Source organism: Asterias amurensis, chromosome 3, assembly GCF_032118995.1.
Source record: "Asterias amurensis chromosome 3, ASM3211899v1".
Classification (NCBI taxonomy): Eukaryota; Metazoa; Echinodermata; class Asteroidea; order Forcipulatida; family Asteriidae; genus Asterias; species Asterias amurensis.
Window position 1 is genome coordinate 9,236,655 of NC_092650.1, and position 27,394 is coordinate 9,264,048.

General features: G+C 39.9%; 1 protein-coding gene across 5 annotated transcripts in view; it reads left to right on the top strand.

The window, feature by feature from the left end:
- LOC139934446 (protein broad-minded-like) overlaps positions 1-27,394 on the top strand; it is a 91,614-nt gene that overhangs the window by 25,876 nt on the left and 38,344 nt on the right. For 4 of the 5 annotated variants that reach the window (XM_071928685.1, XM_071928686.1, XM_071928688.1 and 1 more), the window contains 8 exons: positions 2,300-2,361; positions 3,555-3,699; positions 7,096-7,152; positions 13,613-13,715; positions 14,386-14,523; positions 15,992-16,072; positions 22,356-22,498; positions 26,982-27,100. In XM_071928685.1, the coding sequence (XP_071784786.1) occupies positions 2,300-2,361; positions 3,555-3,699; positions 7,096-7,152; positions 13,613-13,715; positions 14,386-14,523; positions 15,992-16,072; positions 22,356-22,498; positions 26,982-27,100 (848 nt within the window). The remainder of the gene's footprint in view (positions 1-2,299; positions 2,362-3,554; positions 3,700-7,095; positions 7,153-13,612; positions 13,716-14,385; positions 14,524-15,991; positions 16,073-22,355; positions 22,499-26,981; positions 27,101-27,394) is intronic. The other variant, XM_071928689.1, reaches the window with a different exon arrangement.

Genomic DNA, 27,394 nt, shown 5'->3' on the forward strand with positions numbered 1-27,394 from the left:
TTTGTCGGTAATTTGCTTAGAAAAACTCGTTGGAGGTCGGGTGACCGGGCTGCGATTGCTGTACATGTCCATTTTTCTACAGAGCAAAACCAGGGTCGTGGTGACGACGACGGGTAAACATCACGATGTGGAAAACATTTTACAAAGAAAGTTTTGAATATATAATGAATATTACAGGGTTATCCTTCCTAATTTGTATTTATTGTTAATCAGATTAAAGAACAAAGCAAATTCGAAAAAACTTTGAATAATATAAATATTTTAACTAATATGTTCTGTACAGTAAAAATATGATGGCAACTACCGGCAACTTAACCTCTTCAACATTTTTGCAGAATGAATTACTGATTTGAAAATTTTACCAAAGAAGATCTATATTTACTTATTTTCTGGAAAGGGGGATAGGGAATTTAACCATTAAGAGGTATTACTCTACCTCCATGATTTAACTGATACCGTAATAGCTCTTGATGCCGACATTGTTTATTGACTTCACTGGGTCAACAAAATACAAACGTTTACTGTAAAGCACAAAATTGGGTCATCAAAGGTAAAACAAAAATTAAACAAATGATAAAAGCCTGTAGACTTCTAGAATCTGGCAAAAAGGCTGCTTCAAATTTAATCTAAATTCTCAATCAAAATAAATTGGCAAATACCAGATCTACCTTCTTTCGCGATATTTTTTATAACGAGTTTATACAAACAGATTTTTCAATTTTTTGTTGTTTTACCTTTGATGACACAAAATTGGGTCATCAAAGGTAAAACAAAAATTAAACAAATGATAAAAGCCTGTAGACTTCTAGAATCTGTCAAAAAGGCTGCTTCAAATTTAATCTAAATTCTCAATCAAAATAAATTGGCAAATACCAGATCTACCCTCTTTCGCGATATTTTTTATAACGAGTTTATACAAAAAGATTGCTGTGTCTGGCCATGGTCTGGCGTTGTAAAGGAAGACACAATATAAAGGTTTTATGGGACACTTCCTGCTACTGGTTGCAAGCATTCCCCAGCAACATCATGTTTGTTGTCATGCCTCACTGTTTTCAATGAGACATAAAAAGCAACCCATATTATTTACAGAGAAAGGGCAGAAAAAAGGAAGCGTTCGATACATGGCAGAACTGCCAACCCTCCCTGATTCTGTAGAGACAATTCACTGAAAATATACACATCTGTCAATGTTGTGATGTTCAAATTTAGAGAAAATTCACTGAAAATATACAAAGCTGTCAATGTTCTGATGTTCAAATTTAAAAAATGTCCCAAATCCTGGAAACATCTGTATCTGTCATACAACGGCAAAAATACAACAAAGAGGGGATGTCCGACATTCTTAACTTGTTAACAAATGTTACCCAATACTGGAATGCGGGCAATATTAAAAGTCGGAAGACGGACATTCTACCATTTAAAAGAAAAATATTAAATGCATTGTCCCACAACGGCAAAAATATAACAACAAGGGGAGGTCCGACATTCTTAACGTGTAAAAAAATGTTTCCCAACTCGAATGCCGGCAATATTAAAAGATGGAAACCGGCATTCTACCTTTTAAAAGAAAAACATTAAATGCATTTTCCCACAACGGCAAAAATATACTAACGAGGGTAGGTCCGACATTTCTAGCTTGTAAAAAAAAAATTCCCAAACTCGAATGCCGGCACTGTTAAAAGATGGAAACGGACAATCTACCATTAAACAAAAATTGTTTTTGTCCCACAACGGCAAAAATATAACAAGGGGAGGTCCGACATTCTTAACTTGTAAAAGAATGTTCCCCAACTCGAATGCTAGCAATATTATCAGTCGGAATACAGGTCATTTTACCATTAAATTTTTTTTTTATTGTCCCAGGACGGCAAAAATATAACAAGGAGGGGAGGTTGTACCCCAACTCGAATGCCGGTATTCTTAAAAGACGGAAACGGACATTCTTCAAAGTCTCAAGTGGCATTAAAGAATTCTTTTGTGTACAATTATTCAGGCCGCCTTCCCTATTATCATTGAAGGTATTCATGCTAACCCATGCGTGAAGTTATTACTAGACTTGTTGCGGGGACCTTCGTGTGCCCCGCAAAACTTGCCACTCGCAAGTACCACCGTCTCCGCAAATACCCGCGGGGGTGCGGGGGGTCCCCTTACCCGCCACGTAGTTTACTCGCGGGTACCCGTTCCGAACTCGCGGGGGGTTGGAATTACTTGCAGCTGGAGCTGTATGTATACATATATAATATTTTTTTTAAACCTGATTGAGATTGTCTAGAGTGTTATCTTTTTGTTTTGTTTGTAGTTCCGCTTGATGAATGAATTTAACCTGGAGATTCCAACTTACTGGGTGCGATTTCCTGACAGGTATGTACCACAATTTGTGGCTGTGCTTTTCCCAGTAGTACATGTTCATGTAGAATTGCATGTATGTATCATTACACCTTATAAACAATCCTGGTTGCGGCAAGTACTGTAATTTTGCTGCAGATAAGGCGCTCGGCAGATAGGATGCAGTGTCCAAAATCACACACAAATAGTTAAGGTCCAATGTACAAGCTGCATTGCCGTACAAGTTGCTACTTGACAACATGTAGGTCTCATTCAGGTCTCATTCACTACTTGTAAATGTACATCAACATATGTGGGGGTTTTGTGATAATATAAGAGCCAGTTCAGAGTTGTAGTCGTGACCTCGAAGTGCGAGACCAAGACCCAGACAAAATCCTCCACTTTCGTGTTTTTATTTTTTTTAAATTTTTTTTTCGTTTTGTGTATAAATACATGTGGGCTAGTCAAAAAACCTGCGGGCGATCAAGAATTTTGGTTGACTCACTTGGCGGGCGATTGAAAAAAAAGAAGTTATGGGAAACCCCTGAAGAGACCAAGACCCAGACCAGCCCTCCGAGACCGAGACATTTTGCAGTCCAAGACCAAGACCCAGACCAGCCCTCTGAGACCGAGACATTTTGCAGTCCGAGATCGAGACCCAGACCAGCCCTCCGAGACCCAGACATTTTGCAGTCCGAGATCGAGACCCAGACCAGCCCTCCGAGACCCAGACATTTTGCAGTTCGAGAACAAGACCCAGACCAGCCCTCCGAGACCGAGACATTTTGCAGTCCGAGACCAAGACCCAGACCAGCCCTCCGAGACATTTTGCAGTCCGAGACCGAGACCCAGACCAGCCCTCCGAGAACGAGACATTTTGCAGTCCGAGACCCAGACCCAGACCAGCCCTCCGAGAACGAGACATTTTGCAGTCCGAGACCCGAGACCCAGACCAGCCCTCCGAGACCGAGACATTTTGCAGTCCGAGACCAAGACCCAGACCAGCCCTCCGAGACCGAGACATTTTGCAGTCCGAGACCGAGACCCAGACCAGCCCTCCGAGACCCAGACATTTTGCAGTCCGAGACCGAGACCCAGACCAGCCCTCCGAGACCGAGACATTTTGCAGTTCGAGACCAAGACCAAGGTATCCGAGACCATGACCAAAACAAAAAGACAAAAATAATTTACATCCTTTACATGTATATAGATGTTTCTGTTATATGCAGATTCCTGGATGAAGTGACAGAGTCTACCCTTAATCTATTAATGACTGAACCATATGAGTCTATGACATCCTCATGCCAGCTTCTTACTCCTCTGCACTGTATCTCTATCATTGATCCCAGGGCAAGCTGGTTTGGGAAATGGATGGTAAGAGTCTTCATTATACAACTGTGGCACACTGTAGCAAGGTCCATGGTGTTTTGTACACCCGAGGGGGGTAATGGCAATGGAGGTGAAGGGTGTTATTTGCCCCCCAAGGATGTACAAAACCCATGGACTCCCTTCACAGCATGCAAACAATTGTTTTGTTATACATGTACCTTGGTACAATGGTTATTCCTCTTCTCGGAGCTCTGTTGTCATCTTCAAACATTATTACGACTGATGAGTATGCATAGTTCAATAAGCAGACGCACAGTTCAAATAAGAAACAATTCTTTACTGTTTCTTCTAACCCACGGGTATTTCATACACAGCCTTGCAATTCGGCCCTGCAATTCGGCCAACGGTGGAAACAAACAAGGTACATGTAATGTACATCAGTAAACAAAACTCATGTTACCCTCCCCGCTGTGAAGCAATGGAACATGCGTTTTTGTATCACATCACGTAATTGGTTCTCGACCAATAAAACTTTACCACACAATAACTGTATTAACAAAATAAGCCAGGGGTCCTGGTGAGAAACTAATTTTTAAATATCTCTGGTAAAATGGGCACAAATATTGATATAACTTGAACAGTTTTGTTGTTCAACCTCTGATTGTTTTCACCCGAAAGGTAATTTCTAAGGAAAAACTTGAAGGTAAAAAATCTCTACGTACTAGATATTTGACGTTTTCAACAAAACTTGTTTACATGAATGTCCAGGAATGCCTGAAATAGACCTGGAATCGTGCAGGAACATTGCATGTGTGCATGCACTCACTGTGTTATCCTTTGTTTGCCCCATAACAACGAAAAAGATAAATTGTACTGGCTGCGTAAGTCCACTTGCGCAAGGTTTATGGCGCCATAAATGTTGAGCAAGTGGACTTACGCAGTTGCGTAAAGTTTCGTGAAATCGGCCCCTGGTCTCTTTGTGACAATGATAATAGGCCTAAACAAGAAAATGTTGGATTGCTCTATCCAGACCGACCGTAAAATGAGGAAAATCTTTGTTGCGTTTTTTTTTTATTAGCTGTTCCGAACTTTAGTCGGAACAGCTATTGTAATCGTCGAGATTTTTTTAATTTTTTGTTATTATTATTATTCTTTCTTTCCTCAAAATCGTATTGACTTAACACTTGACTTTTCAAATTATTAAAATGTCAAATTAAAATTATTAGAATGAGACAAATCATTTACCATATTAAAGATTATGGCCTAACTTTAATTTGAGATTTATTTAGATTAAAATTCTTAATTAATTATTCATGTGACAGCCGTGTGAATATTTAATTAGGCAATATTGTTCCCATCATATCTCAAGAGTTAAACATCCAATCCAATTTTTTTTTCGGTTATGGACTTGTCTTGAAGTGTAGATAAGACTTCCAGCCTAACGCTTTCAGTAACGTCATCGTGACGTCATACGTTTGCACGTTTTATTTTCTGTGTACAAAACATATGGAGCTAAAAGTGGAAACGTTTTACAGGTCAAAAACACAATAATTGACAATAACTTCAAAATAATTTATCTGTTGGATTTCAAAATTTCATGTTCTGTGTCGAAAAATTTACTGGTTCTAATAAGAGATGTTTCAGTCCATTAAAATCAGTCAAAGTACGTCAATAATTAATGATTAATTAAAAATCTTGGCATCATGGCTACAACGTGATATGCATTGATCATTGCATTGATACATCTTTCCTATGGTTAGTGCAAAACACAATTGAGTTTTAGTAGAAGTCATTGGATCGGGATAAGTTACATACCATCTTGTACCTTGTGAAATTTATTAGTATGAAAAACACAATTTAAAGACTGTGACGTCATCACGTGTTAATTTATGCTAATTAGAAGCTTTAATGAGTTTTTCTTTGCAGCACTATATCTCAAGAAGTGCACAGCCGATTTCAAAGTTTTTTTCAGTGATAGACTCCTTAGGCATAGGAGATTTGCCTCGGGTAACCGTGACCCCGATTTGACCTCTACTTCCGGGTCAACTGGAAGTGGGACCATATCTCAAGAACTACACAACCGATTGTCAAACTTCTTTCAGTTATAGACTACTTAGGCATTAAATATTAACTTTGAAAACTAAGACCCCCTTTCTGACCTTTATTTCCGGGTCAACCGAAAGTTGGACCTTATCTCAAAAACAACACAACCGATTTTCAGACTTTTTTCAGTTATGGGCTCCTTTGGCATTGGACAATCGCATCGGGTTGGTATGACCCCATGTTGACCTTTATTTCCGGGTCAACGGGAAGTGGGACCTTATTTCAAGAACTACACAGCAGATTTTCAAACTTTTTTCAGTTAGGGACTCTTTGGGCATTGAAAATCAAGCATGGCTTTCCGTCACCCAGTATTGACCTTTACTTCCGGGTTAACCGGAAGTGGGATCCTATCTCAAGAACTGCACACTCAATTTTTGAACTTGTGTTAAATTTATTCAGCACAATGACCATGGCGCCATGTTGACCTTTGTTTTTTGTGTTCAAGCTCCTTTTGATTTAGTATCAGATACAAGACCAGGTAATCACATTTCATAGAGTTGTAATGTGTGTGTTTTTTGTAGCATAGAGAACTTTATTAACAAAACACCCGGGAACAGCTGTGTGATTGTTTACAATCACTATCTCTAGTTATTATTATTTTCTTTTGGTTTTCCCTTTTTTTTTTTCTTCAGAATTGTGATTTCATTAATATTTTATGCTCACAAAATGGTAGATTTGACACAAAAATTTGTTTTTCGGCCGACTACTTATGGTCGACAACAACAATTATTATCCAGTGCAATCATGGTGCAACACAGTTGTGGTATTTAACGTTCACAAAAGCGCAACGGAGATCGATTTCCCCCCTCACACACATATCAAACCATACGCCCGTTTATCCGACGATTATACAAGGAACCAGTCTAACAATCCATTGAACAACAGAGGGTGCTATTGCAAGTAATGCCCTTCAATGCTATTGCTTGTTTATTGAACGGACGAAAAACATGGTGAATGAAATGACTCTTGGAAATTGTTTTTGAAGGAATTTGCCAAAACAAAGATGCAAAAAGAGTGCTTGAGACAAGATGTATAAGATAAAATACCTTGCTTCTTTGACAACTAGATCTTTCATGAAATGTTAATGCAGTTTTGGGCTTTCTTCGACATCTAAAAAAAATTAAAAAAATTATTATCGACTAACCGACCCAGACAAAACATCGGGTTAAAGGGCATCCCCATTTTTTGTTGACCTTATGAACAACAACAAGAAATAAATGGAAATGTAAATCAAAAAAACTAATCAAAGTGGGTGAGCATGGGAGAGTGTTAAGTCAAGTAAAGTCATTGTAACTGTTGCAGAAAATATTCTCTACAGTATTTTCTTTTCTCTTACAGCATGGAAATTATGGCCGTACTGCTGTCATAAGATATCTAGAAAACAACCACAGCCTAGTAAGTAGAACTTCCAGTAGCATGATTGCACACATCCTAAGACTCTTTTTTCCTTGCACATTCAAAACGCACCTGCATAAAATGTGGTCTATCATTTTAGGGGGAAATTCTTTGTGGACTTGGGGCAACCAATGTACCTCGCATTTGACTCTGATGCAATTTATATGTTTGTTTTTTCAATGGCCAGATACAAGGTTAAGTAAGCTTGAGCATATTTCTTTTATTTATCCAACCTATATCATCAAAATAGTATCATTTATATTTTTAGCCGAAATTCTGACATCTTTACAACGCCCAATTTCAATGCTTATTAATGTTTACAAATCGGGGTATGGATCTGTGGGGTGTACTGTCTACCCATGGTGTGAACATGGGCCTTTCAGTTACACCATAGAGTTCTATTACACACACATAAAGTGTCTTTTTAAAGTGTCTACTGCACATGACTGTTCTTACATGTGCGCATATTTAGCTAGATCCCGCCCATTTCATTCTAGCTAACCAATAAGCATCCATAATGCACATGGGGTGACCTCTCATTCATAAATTGGGTTGTGGATGAGTTGTGGTTTGTGTAATATGATCCCATTGTGGTCTGCAGTTCGGCGGCAGGGCAGGCACAAGGCTCCCACACAGGGGAGGTAAAATGATACATTGTGTTACTTCTGCAGGTCTGTGGGAGACCATGGGCGCTAGAGTCTTTTGATGGTTTTTTTTTCCAAAGAAACCCTGGTATTTCAGGATCAATTGTAGAACCTGCGGTTGTTTCTGGGACTTTATATTTTTTTAAACAGCCCTTTGTGGTTGCAAGACGTCTCAATTAGGGAATACATCAAGATACTTCATCAAAACCATGATTTGCCGACAATTCATTAATCGCCTAAGCTTAACAGGGCGTCTTCAAGGGCGTCCCTAAGTTTTTCGGGCGTCGAAAAATGAAATAGGGCGTCCAAAAGACAAAAGACGCCCGGACGCATTTCTGGCTAAAAGCTTGTTATGGGTATTCAAACTACCTCAAGATACTCAATCTAACTTTGGGTATTCAGTCTCGGTCTACCTCATGGGTACTCGGTCTACCTCATGGGTACTCGGTCTACCTCATGGGTACTCAGGCCACCTAATGGGTACTCAGGCCACCTATTGGGTACTCAGTCTACCTCATGGGTACTCAGGCCACCTAATTGGTACTCGGTCTACCTCATGGGTACTCAGTCTACCTCATGGGTACTCAGGCCACCTAATTGGTACTCAGTCTACCTCATGGGTACTCAGGCCACCTAATGGGTACTCGGTCTACCTCATGGGTACTCAGGCCACCTAATGGGTACTCAGTCTACCTCATGGGTACTCAGGCCACCTAATTGGTACTCGGTCTACCTCATGGGTACTCAGGCCACCTAATGGGTACTCGGTCTACCTCATGGGTACTCAGGCCACCTAATGGGTACTCAGGCCACCTCATCGGTACTCAGGCCACCTAATGGGTACTCGGTCTACCTCATGGGTACACGGTCCACGGTCTACCTCATGGGACCGTGAAATGGGTACACGGTCTACCTCATGGGTACTCGGTCTACCTCATGGGTACTCAGTCTACCTCATGGGTACTCAGGCCACCTAATGGGTACTCAATCTACCTCATGGGTACTCAGGCCACCTAATGGGTACTCGGTCTACCTCATGGGTACACGGTCCACGGTCTACCTCATGGGACCGTGAAATGGGTACACGGTCTACCTCATGGGTACTCGGTCTACCTCATGGGTACTCAGTCTACCTCATGGGTACTCAGGCCACCTAATGGGTACTCGGTCTACCTCATGGGTACTCAGGCCACCTAATGGGTACTCAGACCACCTCTGTAGGTCCTCAGACAACCTTAGTCTACCTCATGGGTACCCCAACCACCTCATGGATACTCAGTCTATCTCATGGGTACTCGGTCTACCTCATGGGTACACGGTCTACCTCATGGGTACTTGGTTTTCCTCATGGGTACTCGGTTTTCCTCATGGGTACATCGTCTACCTCATGGGTACTCGGTCCACCTCATGGGTACTCGGTCTACCTCATGGGTACTCGGTCTACCTCATGGGTACTCGGTCTACCTCATAGGTACTCGGTCTACCTCATGGGTTCTCAGTCTACCTCATGGGTTCTCAGTCTACCACATAGGTCTCAATTTCTCCAAGGATTCTCAATCTACTTTAATAATAATAATAAATAATAATAGCTAATTCTTATATATAGCGCATTTTGTAACGGAAAGAAATACCAATGCGCTTTACCAAAAAAACAAAAGGCAAATACTTGTGCAACCAATTAACATTATAAATACACTAACAATAAGCAAACAAAATAATTAAGCTGAACAATAGCAATAGAAAACAAATGGGATAAGCAGAGTTTTGAATTGTTCTAAGCTCTGTGGAGAGCAAATGTAGCCGGGAAGTGAGTTCCAAAGTTGGGAGGTGGCACTAGAGAAAGTCGTAGAACAGAAGGATTTAGTTTGAATGGATGGTATGGTGAAGAGATGTTGTGATGATGAGCGGAGTGGACGGGCTGGAACATAATGGATGATGAGGTCAGACAAGTAGCTGGGGCATGTTCCATGGATTGCTTTGAAAGTAGTGATGAGGAGCTTGTATTGAATTCTACAAGAGATGGGAAGCCAGTGTAATTCTATCAGAAACGGAGTGATGTGTTTGCGCTTAGTGGAATTTGAAACCAGACGGGCAGCAGAATTCTGGATACGTTCAAGTTTAGCTATGTCTTTTTGGGGAATGTCGAACAAGAGAGAGTTGCAGTTATTTAAAAGAGAGCTTACAAATGAGTGGACCAGAATTTATTTAGTTTGCTTGTCGAGAAGATGGCACACTTTGCCGATTCTATAAAGTGTGAACAAAGTTTTGCGACATGTTATGTTCAGATGCTGGCGTAAAGATAGATAGCTGTCTAGTGTAACCCCGAGATCCCGCACTGCACCACAACATGATACCCGGGTCTCACCAATATGGACAGGAGGTACTTCTTGTGATCTCTTCTTGCGTGAGGTAACGTGGAGAATTTCCACCTTATTGTTGTTCAAGTCAGCTGATTTGTCTTCATCCAATACCGTACATCACGTACATGTAGACAAGCCTCTAGTGTTGATATGGCTAGGTGTTGCTCTCCTTGCTTGACTTGAACATAGAGTTGTAGGTTGTTCGCATACATCATGCATTAAACTCCATGGCTTTCAATTATTTCTTGGAGAGGAGTAGTATAACAGGCCTCGAACTTCGTGTTCAAAAGGGCATGGCAATAATTGCTTTTTGTAAAATTTGAGGGGCATCATGGCAAAAACAAAAAATTTACAACCTAAGGTTTTAACATTTTGTTTTACACAATCGCGCATGTGATCAAAATCAATGCGTCTTCCTTCATCACAGCATTTTTTACTTAAAAATACCCCGCAAAAACTTCCCCGAAACAACAAGACAAAACAAAACAAGGAAAACAAAAAATTACATTTTACAGTAAAATAATCTGTCTATCGATCCAAGGTATCGTAATTGGCGTCATTTTGGTCAAATAAAGCCTACATGTTGTGTTGTTCTCGTAAACAAGCTAAAATATCCGAGGAACTACATGGATGCTTTGCATGCAGGTCATGCTGTCGGCAGCTAATGCGTGTGTACCAGCGAAGACTGTGTAAACATACAACTGGACATTTACTATGCATATAACAATTTTACAAAAGGGCCACCAACGGCAGTTGGATAAAAAAAGGGCAGGCGTGAATTGTCGAATTGTCGTTATTTTCGAGGGCATTACGGCAATGGCACAGGGCACCGACGGTTCGAGGCCTCATATAACATATGAATAGGAGCATACCAATAACGGATCCTTTTTGGAATTCCCCAGCAAATAGGGACTGCTTTGGACATATCACCATGCACAATAAAACGTTGTTCCCTGTCATGGAGATAACATGTTAACTAGTTGGCAGGATTACTTGAGACACCGTAGGTTACTTTCAGTCTGTTAAGAAGCCTTCCGTGGTCCAAGATGTCGAAAGCAGAACTCAGGTCCAAGAGAACAAGGATTCCCTCATTTCCATCATCAAGCGATTGGAGCAGGTCATTCTGGACCCTCGTCAATGCTATCTCTACACTGTATGAAGGCCTGTAAGCAGATTGCCTTGATGCCAAGAGAGAGTTTTCATAAAGATGCTTCAGAAGTTGTCGGCACACAACACACTCCAACACCTTGCTGACAAAGGAAAGGTTGGAGATTGGGCGGTAATGTGCTAGACAGTCAGGGTCAAGGTTTGGCTTCATGAAAGTCGGGACGACCAAAGCAGACTTGAAGGATGTGGGGAAGACTCTTGTACGTAGAGACTGGTTAATGATATCTGCTAATGCAGGGAGAAGCACAGTTAAGCATTCCCTGAACACCGGGGCAGGAATAGGATCTAAAGTACACGACTTGATCTCCGCTGACAGGTTGGAAGCTCTGCATCACATTGGACGCTGGTATGTTGGTAAAAGCGAAAGTGGGTGGTGGCAAGTTCTCAAGTGGTGTCCGAAGATTAGATATCTTGTCGCCAAAGAACTCCAAGAAATCCTGTGAGAGCTTTGATTGTGAGGTATGAGAGGGTAGACTCTGAACAGGCCTTTCAACTGTAAGCTTTTTCACGACTTGACATAGTCCTTTGTTGCCTGATGTCTGTATTAGTTCCTGATCGATGGTAACTGCACTTAGGTCTATTAAGTAGAGAATTGTACTCGGTCACTGCTTCATGCATTTCTAGTTTAGCTGCAGTTGAACTAGGATTAGAACTAGAACTTACATGTATGAGGTAGACTGAGAACCTATGAGGTACATTGAGAACCTATGAGGTAGATTGAGAACCCATGAGTTAGATTGAGAACCCTTGAGGTAGACTGAGAACCCTTGAGGTAGACTGAGAACCCTTGAGGTAGACTGAGAACCTATGAAGTACATTGAGAACCTATGAGGTCATTGAGAACCTATTATGTAGATTGAGAACCCATGAGGTAGAGTGAGAACCCTTGAGGTAGACTGAGAACCTATGAGGTACATTGAGAACCTATGAGGTACATTGAGAACCTATGAGGTAGATTGAATTACCGGAGACAGACTGAGAACCCATGAGGTAGATTGAGAACCCATGAGGTAGATTGAGTACTTATGAGGTAGACTGAGAACCTATGAGGTAGATTGAGAATCCATGAGGTACATGTAGATTGAGAACCCATGAGGTACATGTAGATTGACAACCCATGAGGTAGATTGAGAACTCATGAGGTAGATTGAGAACCTATGAGGTAGATTGAGAACCTCTCCAACCTCACCTAACTTTTTGGTCCATGAGACTTGGCTTGTGGTCAAGACCAAGCTAGACCAATCATCAAGCAGTTGACCTGTCATTTTTCCATGGAACGTCTATGGAAAGTTCTACTGCACCATTACATACAAGGCTAATGCTTGCTGCCATCTTAGCTACATCTCTCAACACATAGGCTGATGTTTTAGGAAGTGGAGTTACACCCTATTCGTCATGCCAACTTTAATCTACCTCATGGGTTTTCAATCTACCTCATGGGTTCTCAATCTACCTCATGGTTTCTCAATCTACCTCATGGGTTCTCAATCTACCTCTTGGATTATCAATCTACCTCATAGGTTTTCAATCTACCTCATGGGTTCTCAATCTACCTCTCCGGTTCTCAATATACCTCATAGGTTCTCAATCTAGCTCATGGGTACTCAATCTACCTCATGGGTACTCAATCTACCTCATAGGTACTCAATCTACCTCATGAGTTTTAATCTACCTCATGGGTTCTCAATCTACCTCATGGGTTCTCAATCTACCTCTTCGGTTCTCAATATACCTCTTCGGTTCTCAATCTACCTCATAGGTTCTCCATCTACCTCATGGGTTCTCAATCTACCTCATGGGTTCTCAATCTACCTTTTCGGTTCTCAATATACCTCATAGGTTCTCAATCTAGCTCATGGGTACTCAATCTACCTCATGGGTACTCAATCTACCTCATGGGTACTCAATATACCTCTTCGGTTCTCAATATACCTCTTCGGTTCTCAATCTACCTCATAGGTTCTCCATCTACCTCATGGGTTCTCAATCTACCTCATGGGTTCTCAATCTACCTCATGGGTTCTCAATCTACCTCATAGGTTCTCAATCTATCTAATAGGTTCCCAATCTACCTCATTGGTTCTCAGTCTACCTCATGGGTCTACATCTCTCCAAGGGTTCTCAATCTACCTCAAGGGTACTCAATCTACCTCATTGGTATTCAGTCTGTCTCATGGGTACTTGGTCTACCTTATGGGCACAGAGAAGGTTTTTAGACCAGTCCAATCCTTGCCTGATTATTATCAGTGCTCACACACCATTACAGCAGTGCCTTTATTCATTCTGTAGGTACAGACCTGCGTTCAAGAGTGCATGGATTTCCTGTTGTCAGGGGATAGGTCACATGACCTTGTCAGTCGAGTTACAGATAAACTGGAAAAACAGACCTTGGGTATGTATTTTGTAGCATAATAATAATAATTATAACAATACAGGTACTTATATAGCGCCTTTAACACGGATCAAAGCGTTGAACAATAAATAAAACAAGAACAAAGCAAAGAAAGAAAGAGAAAACAGAACAACAAAGGATTAATGACGAGGCTGACTGAAAAATTACATGTAGGTCTTGAGTTTTTTTTTTTTTTAAATGGCGATAGAAGGTGATTCCCTGATGAGTTTGGGTTATTTGTTCCATACCTTCGTCCCAGCCAGAGAAAAAGACTTGGAGCCAGCAGATCAAGAAGGCCTTTGCTCACAGAGAAGGGATTTATCAGAGGAGAAGCGCAGACCTTCTCTGCCAAATGTATAAGAAGACAAAAGATCAGAAAGATAATTAGGAGCAAGACCCTGGGAACAATTATAGACATAAAGAAGCAGCTTTAAAATAATATAATCATGAATGGGCAGCCAGTGGAGTTGGGACTAAATGAACAAAACCATAAACTTGAATCGAAGATTAAATGATTCTGAATTCACTTGATAGTGCAATACTTAGCCATGCATTAATGACTCCGAATTACTAAATGTACACATATTTACAGTAACTTTAGGATATTCTTCATAGCTTACTTGATTTGACCAAAGGATCACCTAAGAACTGTATCTTATTTGAACTCCAGGCTCTGCTCAGCGCACTCGTTTTACAGAAAAAGAAGCAAGTTATTTGTATTTCCATCATTGTGCCAGCCTGCTTGGTCGCCTGCTTATGTACATTGATGGATACAACTTGTTTCCTGTGGCTACTAAGGATGGAGATGGTAAGCATTTACAGCAATCACAAACAACAAACAGTGGCTGTACTTATACTATTCCCCTTTAGGAGGGATCACTCCTCCCAGGATATACAACAATACTGGATTTTTTTAAATTTTTTTTGCTGGCAGACCATCCTAAATGTTCATTTTTTAACTTTGCATATTCCAATCATTTTTACATCTAAGTGCCTCTTGACACAACATGATTTGAGCCTTATTTCTCTTTGTTTAATAAAATGTATCTTAGCATGGAGGAAGGAAGAGAAGGAGCTCGAACGACCCGCAAAATCGCAGAGTAACAAAAGAATACCGGCCTGACAATGCCCCTGTCTGACCAGTGGAAAAATATAGGAGACCTCCAGCTGGACAGCCGATTAACGAGTGGGATTAGATCTCTTTGTACAGAACCAGTGGTACCGCCGCTCTGCACCGTTGCCTTCGTGTAAAGTTGAACCATTGGAGAGAAGAATTGTGAATACACACGTTTTCATTGACCGTTTGTGGTGTTTACATGGAAATATCATAGCATATTTTTACATTTTTTGCAACTTTCTGGTCACTAGCTGTGGATCAAAATTTGGGTATAAGCACACGAGGGTGGTTGGTATTCAATTGTGTTCATCGTTTAGGTGCCCGGTAGCGTCCACAATTGTTATTGCGTCTCAAAAAAGGTAGTTTTTCCTTTATTATATCCATACGACATACGACGCCATAGTTTGGTAAAGAATTACCAAGTGCGCACGCGCAAACTCACACACGGCCGATCGCCCATTATTTGTGTAAGGTATGTGGGTGATTACAAGGTGTCGTTAAATGACCGCGGTACCACGGGTTAGACTTTTGAAAACCCTTCGTCGAACTCCTTCTCTTCCTTCCTCCATGATCTTAGTAAGTGACAAACAATAAAGAGCCCAGTTTCTCAATTTCATTGTAAATGTTGTATTCGCACATTTTCTTAAAAAATATTATATCAATACATAAAGAATAAAAACAAAATCTAGCCAGCTTACAATATGTAGTAAATTATTTGCCAGACATCTTTCTCTTAAGGGCCTAGCCAGCTAGCCAATAAATGCTATTCCTGCTGACCATGACAGTACGCAACATCTGTAAAGTTTCTCTCATCAAGTCTTTACTGCAGAGAAAGGTGTTCCTTTCTTTATGTCTAGACAAACATCAATTTCAACTATGGCTCCATTAAAGGTTAAACAAATAAACATTTCTGGTGATATAATTGGTAAAAATTTGAACAGTACAAAAATGTTATTTCCTTCACCTTTTTGTCATCAAAACTGAGTTCAATAAAAGTTACTTACTCAGTATGGTAACCAATACTGGGCTATTTTCAGAATCAACTACAGAGTGATGATAACTATTTGAAGGAACTATTATTATTGACTTGTACATTGTACAGTACTTCCCATAATACTCTTTTTATTTATATTATATTTTCTATTTCTGTATGATATAGTGAGTGTTACTGATCTCTTGGTCTCCCTTGTCCATATAATCACTGAACAAGAGGCACCAGTACTGAATAGACCAGAACAAAGTAAGTAACCTGCCATTTTGTTGGTATCCTACAGGTAAAAAAGCATCATGTTCTTGGATATGCTAGTAATTTCAGAATATAGCTGCCCAGAATATAAGTCATACATGTTTATGTGTAACTAGCACTTTACACATATTGCATAGGCAAGTAAAACTTGGAAGCCTGCATACGTGTGTGATCGCTTTTTATATCAATTCATAAGCTGCAGTTATTAATATAGAAATATTGACTGCTATGAGGGGCACAGTTTAAATTATAGGCCCAAGGTGATGTCAAAACCAGCGAGGGCCTATAATTTTAAATGTGCCCTGAATATTAAGCAGTTCATATTTCTTTTATATACCAAATAATATAGATTCTTCTAATCTGATTGATGGTTACAAGATTTCCTGAACTGACAAGGGCGCTTATCTTTGGCTGCCACACTCAGGATTGCTCTCCTGAACTTTATGTCATGTTTTGTGATATCTGTTGTTCCTGGTCACTATTCTGCTACCAGAAGTTCTATCAATAGCTCGTCCATCTACTGGAAATTTGCTTGACTTTCTACATGTAACTCACCGAAAGTGACTATTTTGGACATGTTTTTGATTTGACTTTGCACATTTCTATGTGCACGACACTGTATTCCAAGTGCATGGCTTTCTACATGTAGCTTCTTGCTGGTTGGGGCTTATACAAAACACTGCTCCATTCATCTATTCTGGTGACTTGACCAAGGACTCTACAGTGACTTTCCTACTGTTCACAAGAACTTGATCGTGCCTCACTGGTCAATAGCTATGGAAGAAAAGCTTCACTATTCAAGATCCAAGCTGTATGATCTTCTTTTTTGCCATACCCAATGTGCAAAACCTGCACTATCTACTGCTGTACTATCTTGACTCAAGGAAAATGGCATCCTCAGATACAGGGGTTCGGGCAGCAAGCGGCATCGACATCGAACCACCGTGAAGCTGCCTATGCATACCATACTTGATGCAAATGTGGAACTCTCTCAATGATTCATGTTTGTTGTTGGAACGTACGATCCGTTCGTAATAAATCATCGTCTCTCGCGGATTATGTTATAAGCAATACATTGACATTATGCTAATCACAGAGACATGGCTCGGAGATGAAGATGATGTTCTCATTGGTGCGATGACCCCACCAGGTTACAGTTTCATCAACGTCCCACGAGCTAATGGACGTTGGAGGAGGTATGGGAGCAATGTTTATATCCCACCTCAAACTTCGTCAACTCGATTCCCGTACCTATGAGACCATAGAACATTGTTTCATTACCGATCATCAAAGGACAATGCACTTAGTTGTGACCTACATATAGGCCTCCACCATCAAGTCTGTGAACTTCTTCTTGATGAACTCAATAAGATCCCAGGAAAATTGCTAATTCTCTGCAATCTGCACATACACTTTGACAGCCCCAGTCGCTATGATGTTGCACGCATCATGAACTTGCTCAGGACAGAAGGACTGATCCAGTATGTTTCATCACCAACTCACAGAGGTGGTCATATTCTTGATGTAGCTATTGCCAGGGAAGATGAAAACCTACTCTGCTCTGTGCAGATTGATCCCTGCCTTCTAATGAGTTGCAGAACTCAATCAAAGAAGCAAACTCTTCCATCCAAACCCATTTTGTTCCCCAAGTTTTGCAATCTACACAACCAAAGGTTCTCCGCTGATCTCTCTTCTAAGTTAAGTGGGGTTCAAATGACTGACGACTTGAACAAGTTTATATCCGATGTTGATAACATCATCAAATATGTTCTCGATGAGCATGCTCCAATTTGCTCTAGAAAATCAATGAATTGTCATTGCCCAAAATGGTGTAACGATGATGTCGATGCTGCTAGGCATGAGAAGAGGCGAGCAGAGAGAAAATGGCGGAAAGCCCTCAGACTAAACCCTGCAAATGACCCACTACCCTATCATGAAGCAAAAAATTAAAGCCATTGGACACTTTCGGTAAACAGTATAGTCCAAGGCCCACACTTCGTGTATCACAACTTATATATAAAATAACAAACCTGTGAAAATTTAGGCTCAATCGGTCATCGGAGTCGGGAGAAAATAACGGGGAAAGCCCACCCTTGTTTCCGCACATTTCGTCGTGTCATGACATGTGTTTAAAATAAATCTGTAATTCTCATTATCAAGAATTGATAATTGTTTTAATGTTTTCTCAAAAAGTAAAGCATTTCATGGAATAATATTTCAAGAGAAGTCTTTCACCATTACCTTCTGTAAACCCTGTAAGTTATTTGTAAATCTGTGAACTTTTATTTGTTTTCTGTTCGGAAAGTGTATAATGGCTTTAAGTGGCATTGGCTGTATCTGATTCTAAACTGGCCTACTATCATGACATCTTCGAAGGACATGTTTAAAGCAGTTAAGGAACTCTTGAACAAGAACAAATGTGTGCTGCCCAACGCTGAATCATCTGTGGAACTTGCTTCTGCTTTCTGTTCCTTCTTTACTGATAAAGTGAGGAATATAAGGAAGTGCATCGATGATCTCCATGTCCACGCATCTGTTCTTGGTCTAGTTTCCGCTAAACCAAACACCAAGCTTTCATCATTCAATCGGGTAACATTCAGCAACGTTGAAGATATCATTAGGAAACTACCTGATTAAACCTGCTCCCTTGATCCTCTACCGATGTGGCTGTTAAAGAAACACATTCCTGTACTCATGCCCATCATCCTAGAGACCGTCAACTCTTCGCTGGAAAGTGGTACTTTCCCTTCCTGTCTTGGTCAAGCAACGGTTACACCTGGGGCCAATTTCATAGAGCTGCTTAAGCAAAAAATTTGCTTGAGCACAAAAATAGCTCGCTTATTTTTCACATGTTACTGGCAAAAATTTCATGCCATAAACATTGCTTGTGACTGGTATTTAGCTGTTGTTAACTTAGCATAACAATTGAGTGGAGTATTGGCTGGTAATCTGGGCCCAATTACAACAGCTAAATACCAGTCACAAGCAATGTATATGGCATTAAATTTTGGCCAGTAACATGTGTAAAATATGCGAGCTATTTTCGTGCTTAAGCAATTTTTTTGCTTAAGCAGCTCTATGAAATTAGCCCCTGATTTTACTAAGCGAGGATTTTTTTGCTTAAGCGAAATTTTGTGCTTAAGCAGCTCTATGAAATTGGGCCCTGTTCTCAAGAAACAATTATTGAACAAAGCAGCCTTTGTAACTACAGGCCAATCTTCAATACCCGCTTTCATGCTAAGGTCTTGGAGAAAGTTGTTGCTCATCAACTGCATGAATATATCGACCTGAATCATCTTGATAACTTGAGACAGTCTGCCTTGAAAAAGAAATGCAGCACTAAAACAACTCTACTATCATTACAAAATGACATTTCACGCTCCTTGAACTACAAGAAGGCTTCATTCCTGTTGTCCCTTGACCTATCAGCAGCGTTTGATACACTTGACCATGCCATTCTAACGGAAAGATTTTACACTCATTATGGACTTTCCGGATTTGCCTTATAGTGGTTTGTGAACAGGACATGCTCCGTTGCCATTGATAAGTCAAATTCTCCCCAGGTTAAACTTGAGTATGGAGTCCCACAGGGGTCAGTCCTAGGGCCCCTGCTTTTTACTTTGTACCTGCAACTGATTGCCAATATCTTCCAAGAACACAATATTAACTATCACATGCTGACGACATACAAATATATCTCACATGTGATCCAGGTTCTCAAGATTCTATCCAAGGTGCACTCTCCAAGCTGATACATGTGGTCAAAGACATTCAAACCTGGATGACTGTCAATAAACTTAAACTCAATTAAGACAAAACGGAATTCCTGGTTGTTGCATCGCAAGCACATCATCGGAAGCTCACTGATGTCAAGTTGACACTTGGTGATGTTGTTCTTGAACCCTCACAATCCCTTCGGATCCTTGGTGTCATCTTTGATGTTTGTCTTCTTCATGATGCTCAGGTGGCAAATATTTCAAGAACTGTTAAATTTCACCTTCGTAACCTGACTTTGATAAGGAAAAACCTTGATGCTAGTTGTACACATGCAGCAATTCGAGCACTAGTTCTTTCAAGGTTGGACTATTGCAATAGCCTTCTCTATGGAACATCAACAAAGAACTTGCACTCGCTACAGCTCCTTCAAAATCAAGCCGCCCGTCTCATCTACAAGAAACCGAAATACACACATACATCACCTCTCATCCAGACCCTGCATTGGCTACCAGCTTGCAATCGATTGAATATAAGAACGCAGTCCTCACATATAAGTCACTCTCTAACCAAGCTCCAACTTATCTTTGCAACCTTCTCCACACCCCCAGTCTTTGTATAATTTAAGATCGACTTCAGCTGTTGTATTGAATGCCCCACGATCACGTATTAATGTAGGATCTAAAGCTTTTGCTGTAACTGGGCCAAAATGCTGGAATCGTCTTCCTCAATCTGTTCGTTTAGCCAGTTCCCTAAGTTCCTTCAAATCCCAATTTAAAAAAAGCCAATTCCCTGAGTTCCTTCAATTCCCAATTAAAAACCCACCTCTATCCAAAGTTACTCTAGATTGAATCATTGTTAATTGCATTGTTTTGTCTGTAAAACATGTAGTTTATCTTTTTGTTTGGTTGCTATTGTATTTCGTAAGCAACCAGGCACTTTGTATTGCTTTTGTTAAAAGCGCTATATAAGTAAAGTTATTATCAAAGTAAATTGTTGAATGGTATCATGTGATACGCCACATACATTATCTGTACTGTGCTATCAGCGGCATCCATGATCTCTCTCAGTCCTCTGTCATCAACAAGATGAAATCTTGCTGGATTATTACTAGTATTTTTTAGCAATTTTATGCGATATCTCAACCCTGACTATCAAGAAAGGTCATGCACTGTGACATGGAACGCCTACAGTACACTAGCAATCTATGAATACAGTGTGTTGCGACTGTTCAATTGATTTCACAGTCGATTGCTGTGCCTCTGGTATAGTTAACTATGACGTCATCTTGATAGAAAAAGCGGGCCCAGGTATTTCAATGACTCCACTTTTAACAAATCAGATTAGAGGAATCTAATATATATAATAATAATAATAATAATAACATAACATTTATAAGGCGCACTGTATCTGGAATAGTACCATTCAAAGGCGCCGGATGCTAGCAAGCTGACAAATTGAACAGATGAGTCTTGAGGTTTTGTTTGAAAGTAGATAGATCAGGTGTGTCCCTCAGCCCGTCTGGCAAGGAATTCCAGAGACGCGGTGCGCAGCTGGAAAAGGCACGGTCTCCGTAACTTGCCAGACGAGTTTTGGAAACATAGAGTATGTGTGATGATGATGACGATCAAAGGCCTGGTCTGATGTTACGTTTTTGTAGAAGATCTGTTATGTGGCAAGGTGCTAAACCATGGAGGGCTTTGAATGTGAGAAGCAAGAGGTATATAAATAAGACTGACACCAATTTCTTTAAAAATGATTTTAACAAGTAAAGGGTAAATCTTTAAAAGCCAAATGACCACCCAGCTTGTGATTTGGATAGTCATGGGTTGTTGGTAGGATGGGTCAAAGACACCAGACACTATTGGTAATTGTCAAAGACCAGTCTTCTCACTTGGTGTATCTCAACATATACATAAAATAACAAACCTGTGACATTTGAGCTCAATTGGGCGTTGAAGTTGAGAGATAATAATGAAAGAAAAAAACATCCTTGTCACATGAAGTTGTGTGCTTTCAGACGCTTGATTTTGAGACCTCAAAATCTAATTCTGAGGTCTCAAAATCAAATCCGTGGAAAATTACTTCTTTCTCGAAAAATATGTCATTTCAGAGGGAGCCGTTTCTCCCAACGTTTTTTACTATCAACCTATCCCCATTACTTGTTACCAAGTACATTGTAAGGTTTTATGCTAATATTTATTTTGAGTGATTACCAATAGTGTCCACTGCCTTTAAATCTTGAAAGGATTTAGTATAATTCAAAACTGTCTTGGTTAGTAGTACCCGACAAGACCCAGTGGTATGAAGTGGTACAAGGTACTTCTATGTTTAAGAATCAAGGAGGTAAAGTGGATCCGATTGGTTTCTAAACCAAGATGCACTAGGTGTATCAGTCTAGGAGAACTTGCAATTGATATTCTTGAAATGATAACATACGATACGGACACTATTTGGACTGGTTAGATGCTGAAGAGTCATGTTATAGTTCAGTTGTAATGTTTGCAGCTGTTGTCAAGTCTACTATAAACAAGTGTGTATTACATTTTTTTTTAATCTACAGGTGCTTTTGATCCAGTTTCTTTGGTGACAGAGATCTTAAAAGTTCTATGTTTTAGTAAAGCTAGTTGCTGTCGCTGTTTGTGCAAAGATGCCATAATAACAGAGCTTCTACGTCCAGTGCACATGTGGCTAAGGCGTAATAAGGTAATAATAATAATAATAATAATAATAATAATAATAATAATAATAATAATAATAATAATAATAATAATAATAATAATAATAATAATAATAATAATAATAATAATAATAATAATAATAATAATAATAATAATAATAATAACTTAGCAACCTGCTGAACAACAGTAGTTACGGATACACATCCGAAAATGGCAAACTTAACCATCTTGTCTACATGGATGACCTCAAGACATTTTCCAAGGATGACAACCAGCAAAAGGGTCTGCTCACCATTGTGAAGACCTTCAGTGACGACATCAGGATGGAGTTCGGACTCGATAAGTGTGCCAAAGCCACATTCATAAGGGGAAAACTCACCAAAACAACAGACCTAGACATTGACACTGTCACTAAAATCAAGGAGATGGACCAAGAGGGTACATACAAATACCTTGGAATAAATGAAGGTAACGGCATACAACACTCAGCCATGAAGGAGAAGGTCCGGAAAGAGTATTATAGAAGAGTGCGGATGATACTGAAGAGTGAACTTAATGCAGCCAACCGATTTGAAGCTATCAACACCATTGCAATACCTGTAGTATCGTACAGTTTCAATATCATCAACTGGAAACTGTCGGAGATTAAGAGGATGGATGCAAAGACACGAAAAATAATGACCATGAACAGGATGCACCATCCAAAAGCAGACATTGACAGGATGTACCTGCCAAGATTAACTGGAGGACGTGGCCTGATCCAGCTTGAACTAACCTTCAAAACCTCCACAATCGGTCTAGATGCTTATCTGACGAAAACTAATGACCCACTCCTCCAAATAGTGAAACAACATGATGACAAGAAAAAGCTCTACTCCATCAAAAAAGAAGCAGTAAAATTCAAAAGAGAACTTGACTACTCAGAAATCACACCATCAGATAATGAAGCAACAACTATCTATACAAAGCGAGTAAAGAAGACAGCAAAAACCAAGGGTCATGAACAACTACAGAAAACCTGGGAAGACAAGGTAATGCACGGGAAGTATCCAAAAAGGACGAAAGAAGCAGATGTTGACCAACTGAAGACACACCAATGGCTTAAAAACACCGGGCTGAAAGCAGAGACGGAGGGCCTTATCATTGCCGCCCAAGACCAGAGTCTCGCCACCAGGTCATTTCACCATCGCATCATCAAAGATGGAATAGACCCACAATGTAGGATATGCGGAAAATATGAAGAAACCGTAGACCATATTATCTCTGGATGTCCAGAGCTGGCGAAGACGGAGTATATTCATCGACACAATAAGACAGCGGCGTACCTTCACTGGAAAATTTGCAGGCATTACAACATAGAGACGACAGGGGAGTGGTACAAACATCAGCCGACAACGGTCACAGAGAATGATGTAGTCACCATCCTCTGGGACATGCCAATCCATACTGACAAAGAGATTAAAGCCAACAGACCCGACATCATCATCAAGGACAAGAAAGACCAGAGGTGTATACTAATTGATGTGTCAATACCTTCCGAACGAAACACCTCAATTAAAGTTGCCGAGAAGCTGTCTAAATACAAAGACCTTGAGATCGAGATTAGCAGAATGTGGAGTATGAAGACCGAGACAATCCCAGTGGTCATCGGAGCTCTGGGACTAGTAAAGAAAGGACTGGAGAAATTCATTGAACGTATCCCTGGCAGCATAAGCATCAACTTAGTCCAGAAGATTGCACTCCTCGGCACAGCTCACATACTACGTAGAATTCTGTCCATTAAATAACATCACCCCTTTAGCGCCTCAGATCCATAGTCTGGATCCGGCTCTGTAGGATGTATCGTAGATAGCATAAAATAAACTTCTTCATAATAATAATAATAATAATAATAATAATAATAATAATAATAATAATAATAATAATAATAATAATAATAATAATAATAATAATAATAATAATAATAATAATAATAATAATAATAATAATAATAATAATAATAATAATAATAATAATAATAATAAGACTTGTCATGCGCACATATCCACCCTGCTGGGTGTTCAAGGCGCAGTAAAACCAAAAACAAAACAAAAACAAAACACAACACAAAGAAAAACAGACACAACAAAATTAGTCATTGAAAACCTGTGACATAAGATAAGTTTTGAGAAGAGACTTGAATTTTGCGGTACAAACACAAGATCGAAGATTAAGTGGTAGAGAGTTCCAGATGCGTGGCGCGGCTGAAGAAAAAGACCTGTCACCCCATGAGCATGATGAGTGTCGAGACTTGGGTTCAATGAGGAGAAGCATGGAACTTGATCGAAGATTCCTTGATGGAGTGTAAACTTGAAGCAGTTCAGAAATATAGTGGGGAGCCTTGCCATTTAGAGCTTTGTGGACAATGAGCATCAGCTTGAAGATGATTCGTTGAGAGATAGGGAGCCAGTGTAGTTGTTTCAGAATGGGGGTGATAGAACAGGATTTTCTAGACAGTGTCACAATGCGGGCAGCAGTATTATGGAGCCGTTGAAGTCGGGAAATCTGGTTGTTAGGAAGACTGTAGAGAAGAGCATTGCCGTTGTCAAGATGAGAAGTAACAAATGCGTGAATGACCATTACAGTGGCACTTTTGTCCAAGTACTTCCGAATCTTACCTATATTCCTGATGTGATACGATGATAAACGAACAATATTGTTGATGTGTGGCTGAAGTGTCATTGATGAATCAAAAATAACCCCCAAGTTCCGAGCTTTCAGCGAGGGAGCTATCCGAGCATCACCGATGGAGATGTATGGCACTGAAACCTTAGTTAACTGTTGACGTGACCCAAATTAAAGGAACTCTGTCTTATCATCATTTAACTTCAGGAAGTTTTGTTGTGTCCAACGTCGAATCTCTTGGATGCATTTCTCAAGTCTTGCAATAGATGCATTGGCGTTTTCTTGAGAAGATTTAAACGTGATGTATAGCTGAGTGTCGTCTGCGTACACATGGTAATTCAGATTAAATTTGAGGATGATGTCACGAATCGGTAAAGTGTACAGCGTAAACCACTGCGGGCCGAGTACCGACCCCTGTGGCACAGAGTAGTTCAAAACAACAGGGTCGGATATCGCAGTGCCAATACATACATGCTGAGTTCTATTGTGGAGATACGATTTGCACCATGCTAGGGCTGTGTCCTCTATGCCAAGGTGATTCTGGAGCCGAGAGAGAAGGATGTTATGATCAACAGTGTCAAAAGCAGCACTCAAGTCTAGCAGGACTAGTGCTGTCAGGTTACCATTGTCCATAGAAGAGAGAATATCGTTGCTCACACGGACTAGTGCAGCCTCGGTCCCATGGAAAGGCTTGTATGCTGACTGGAACACGTCGGACAGGTTGAAAGTATGAATGTGATCAGAAATACGTGATGACACTACTCGTTCGATGACTTTTCCAAGATATTTTAAGTTTGCAACCGGTCTGTAGTTTTTGAATATCTCCTTGTCCAGGTTTGGTTTCTTGATGAGCGGCCTGATGTAGGAAACTTTGAGGCTATCGGGGAAACAACCGGAACTGAGAGATTCGTTTACAAGCTTAGTGATGTAGGGTACAAATATATCAATGTTTTGCTTTGGTTAACATGGTTAACCAAAGTGCATCCAGTGTAGGGAAACTGATTTTCAATACTTGTTATTGAAAATACTATGTGTTTTCTGAGTCTTGCGTTTGAGAATTTTTAAAATAGTCTGTACTTTCTGGATCTGGCAGAAAATATAAGTAGGATGCAACTTACTTGTGTTATTTTACAATGCATACAGTAATTCAAGTAATTGCCAAATTGCTCAATTTTTTGTTTTTTTATTTTGGTTTATTAAAAAACTGCTCATTAAGATGATGTTCTTTAAAATTAAAAGGAATACAAACAGTTTATTTAAAGTAAACAGTTAACAAATTAAAAATAGGTTGTTAAACTAGGGGCAAACAACATATTGCACAAAGGATCTCACTCACCCTGGAGGACAAGAAAAACCACTTTAACATTTTTAAAAAGCACACCAAATTACAAAGATGGAGAGAGTGAGCTTAGAGAGTTATAAGATGGGTCTGTTGATCTGTTGAAGTAGGGGACTGGACTGTTACTAAGTAGAGCAGTTTTACATGAAACTTCATGAAGAGTTCATTTGGATTTAAGATTCATAGAATGTGAGCTTTTGAATTTGACAAATCATCATTACATTTGATTGAGTTGTATTTTAATGCAAATGTAGTACAAAGCTTGGTTCTTCTAATATGTAATGGTTCCAGACCGAAAGTAGTTAATGCTTGGTCATAAATTGCTTAAAATGATGCAAGACCTTCTTTTTTGGATGGATTCTAATTGATTAGAAAGTTTAAGCTAGATACCTGAATGCCAAAGGGAGCTGAAGGGTATGGGTTTGAGACCCACACAAGGTTACTATTGGTGTACTGTTACCTTAATCTGTTTCTGTTGAACCAAGTCTTTGATTTGTTCCTGCAGGCTTGCAATGATTCCAGAATGCTACACATTGCAGATATCCTTTCTACAATAGCTTCTTGGGAAGTTGGACGCAAGCTCCTCCTGTATGGAGAATCTGGCGAGTGGTTCAAGTACAACAGGTTAGAATCAATCACAAGTATAAACCAGTCCCACTGCAACTGCATTACCTTCATCACTTGTTTTTGTTTAGCTTGGAATTATTGTTAATATTCAACAAATCTGCAATGATGAACAGTACTTTGAAGAATGGCCATATAGGCGATACTATCAAAATAAATGTAAGGGCAGACGGTGAATCGATATATTACATTTTTTTATCTATCTTGTCTATCGACTATACATGTATGTTTGACTACAAAATGGAGGTATTTTTTGTCTTCTGTTTGTATGGTGTTTTTTCAGGAGCAGGTAAG